Source organism: Pteropus vampyrus, unplaced genomic scaffold, assembly GCF_000151845.1.
Source record: "Pteropus vampyrus isolate Shadow unplaced genomic scaffold, Pvam_2.0 Scaffold145, whole genome shotgun sequence".
Classification (NCBI taxonomy): Eukaryota; Metazoa; Chordata; class Mammalia; order Chiroptera; family Pteropodidae; genus Pteropus; species Pteropus vampyrus.
In genome coordinates, this window is record NW_011888926.1 from 2146194 (window position 1) to 2149650 (window position 3457).

Sequence of the window (3457 nt, forward strand, 5' to 3'; positions counted from 1 at the left end):
CATTTCTCAATTTCTGTGGTGTAAACACAATTTCAAGCTACCAATGTTGAGGTTGCTGAAAGTGGATCCGGGAAGATGCATGCAATCGGCTGTCAGGGGCCCATCTGAGGGCCCAGCACACTGTTTTGACTAGGGGTGAGGATGAGGTCTCCCGGACAGAGCAGAACCGAGACCAGAACCTTTAGGGGCAGATAGAAGAGGGTTGTCAGACGGGAAACCAAGAGAGAATGGGCACTTCGAGATCAAGCCCAGATCCAGGCCCTGTCAAGCTCTCCAGAATTAGCTTGTTATTCATTCATTCTCTTACAATCACCTATAGACTGAGAGCTATTCAGGCAGAGACTTTGTCTAACTCAGCTGTGTCCTCTAGGTGTAGCACACAGTAGGCACTCAGCAAATAATTCCACTAATATCTTGGGGAAGATTTATGTCCACCAGTTTCACGAGGAAACAGAATAACTGGGTATGTGTTACAGGGAGACATTCTGGCTCAATGTAAAAAAAAAAAATCTTCCCAGCACATCTTTAGACGCCTCATTTTGTCTCTCCCTCAGCACTCCTGTTCTGGGAACTATCACCCACATTCCACCTATGAGGTTCTCAAGGCGGTCACTCTTTCCTATGTGATGAGCCTGACCCAGCTGGGATTTCTGGAATCAGAGCTTGGGAGTTAGACCTGCTCAAGTGGCAGCAGCTGTGGGAAAGGAGGTGGCAGCATCGTTTTCCTGCCGTAAGTTAGCCTCTGTCAAAGAGCAGCAGCAAGAATCCCAGCAGTGACTCCGTTTGTCACTTAGGCCCAGCTGTATCCCTAGAGCTTGCTTCTGTTCATTACACAACCCCATCTAACCTCCAATAAACTCTACCTAAACGGGAGCTGGACTTTTGTACTCAGCAACCGAGTCCTAACACCCAAGCATAACTAAGTATGTAATGTTGTCATCTGAGTGAAAAGTAACGTGATTTTCGCTACTGAAAGTATTCATGCAATTTAAATGACCACTTGAAAGGGGTTTAAGAGGGGATTCCTGCCACGGGTGGAAGCCCCAAAATAACAGAAGCAGTAGCTTCCTCCACGTGAGTGAGTGCTACATGCCAGGCACTGTGCAGTGAGCTAAGTGGGGAAGCTGGGTTTGATCTAAGTTTATTAGGACTTCAAAGTTCTTGATTTCTAAGCTAGAGGTTCTCAAACTTTTTAGTCTTGGGATTCTTTTGTGAGCTTAAAAATTGAGGCTCTCAAAGAGTTTTTGTGTGGGTTCTATCTATAGATATTTACCATGATGGAAATCGAAACCGAGACATTTAAAATTTAAACAGAAAAACACCCATCACGTCGACGTAAATATTTTTATTAAAAGTAACTTTTTCAAAACAAAAAGAATTGAGATGAGTGGCTTTGTTTTACATTTTTGCAAATCTTTCACATCTGACTTAATAGAAGACAGCTGGATTTTCACGTCTGCTTCCCTCAATACGTTGCTTTGACTGAAGTATAACGAAAAGCTGGCCTGACCCAGACATGCAGTTGGAAAAGGAACTTCATGAACCTCCTGAAAGGGTCTCAGGTTCCCCCAGGGTCCATGGACCACACTTTGAGAACCACTGCGGTAAACGATGCTGCTTCCCAGTTAAAGACTCTGGATAGCCACTGAATTAACACTACCGCTGGCAATTCCATGGCCAACACATTTTTAAACATTTCAAAAAGTGATGGTGAAGGAAACTTGAATTCTCTTGTTACTTCGATTTTAAGTAATACCAATTATCGACCTGAGTTCCGAAATTATTCTTTTGCCAGCTAAGATTACATTTGAGATCTTTTTTAAGTTTACTTTTCTAAACTATGAAGAGAAAGCAACACATCATACACAAAGGTAATGTCTGTATGGTGCTTTTACAGTTCACAAAGCCTCTTCCTGTGGCCACATGATGTCATTTAGTCCTTAGAAGCCACTTTCCAGAGGAGGAAAGTTTGGTGCACAGGCGGTGTGCCCAAGGTTGCTGTCAGTAATGGAGCTGCGGACAGGCTTCCTCGTGACCAAGTGATGCGCTCAAAGGACACCTCTGCTCTGGCTCTAATGAACGAACGTCTCACTTTCATAAGTTGGCTTTCCAGCTTTCCAGCCTAGGAAGAGGGGACCCTAGGCTGACTTTTTTTCACATACAGAGAGACAACTTCTGTTCTAGAACACAACTGGATTTTATTTGACAGAGAATACAATATGACTGCAGGAATAGCAAACTGAAAAGAAAAAGCAGAGAAGACACGGTTCTATCTAATTTACAATTACGTAACAGGAGGGTAAGTCATTAAATGAATAACAAAAACAGTTGAGCTTGATGAAAGAATTCTTTTCTTAGTGCCCATACCTGAAAGACAAAGTAAATTATTTTATTAATTCCTTAGTAATTTCTTGTTTTGAGGCTATAAAACCTGCTTATACATATGAACAAATTTGATTAAAACTTTGAAAAGCTATAAATGACCACGAGTGTGCTCCAAGATCGGATTATGACACTGGTCTCTGCCCCTGTCATCCTGTCACATCTTATCTACTACCCCCTTCCCAGTGACAATGCCTCCCTGGGACGCAACCACACCCACCTCCAGTTACCAGGCAGATGCTGAGCAGAACGAGGGAAGCGAGAGGGAAAAGTCAGCGCTGGAGGTGTGAAAGGGAACTCCATCTGCTGGCTCCAGCCAGCGGCTCAGACAGTTTACGCTCTTGGCCTCCCGGACCTGCGGCAGCCCTTGTCACTTCAGCTCAGTACTCAAGCAAGTTTGGGGAAAGGCAAATACAGAAAAGAGCAGCTGACAGCCCTCAATTTCAAAATCTATCACAGTTCCAATCATAGCCCTGACTACATTCAGCACTATAGAAAAACTAGGTATGAATTTCAAATGGTTTTTTGATTTTCCCAGAAGCCAAAATTTGGCTCTAATAAAATTATAAAAATAAACAAGGCCAGAAAATCTCTCCTATGTATAAATGGATTTCTTGAACACAAAATACTTCATTATTATCTTACTTAATCTTTTGTGCTGGTTCTTTTTGGGCAGTTAGCCTATGTAAAATAATTTGTGATATGGATGAAAACCAGGGCCCCAGAACTCCGGACCACAGCTTCAACCACCCTGAAGGACTGCTAGATCCTTTAAGCACTTCTCCTACGAAATCCACTTGAATACTGTCTAAAAAAAGTTGTGCCAAATTCCACACAGGGTGGGGCTCGAGTGTTTGTTAGTGGGCTGGAGAACAAACCAGAAGTTGTCTATCAGATTAAAGAACGCTATAATTTGTTCCTTATGAATTTGCTTTCCCAATGCACTGAAAACCACTGCCTGGCAAAGTCACTGGCTGAAGTGGCAGGACAGTCACTGGCTGGATAAAGTCAAAGCCCAACACGAGGACTTCTTCAACCCCGCACTTATGCTTAGCCCTGGGCATATGTAATGGGC

General features: G+C 43.2%; 1 protein-coding gene and 1 long non-coding RNA gene across 2 annotated transcripts in view; both read right to left on the reverse strand.

Annotated features, from left to right (window-relative positions):
- Nucleotides 1-2176: 2176 nt before the first annotated feature.
- Nucleotides 2177-3457, reverse strand: part of RBX1 (ring-box 1) — a 14611-nt gene continuing 13330 nt past the window's right edge. The window contains exon 5 of the mRNA XM_011369058.2: nt 2177-2367. Within this exon, the coding sequence (XP_011367360.1) occupies nt 2355-2367 (13 nt within the window). The 3' untranslated portion in view covers nt 2177-2354. The remainder of the gene's footprint in view (nt 2368-3457) is intronic.
- LOC111745022 overlaps nt 2374-3457 on the reverse strand; it is a 4526-nt gene continuing 3442 nt past the window's right edge. Inside the window, exon 3 of the long non-coding RNA XR_002782459.1 lies at nt 2374-2602. This is a non-coding gene — a long non-coding RNA (uncharacterized LOC111745022). The remainder of the gene's footprint in view (nt 2603-3457) is intronic.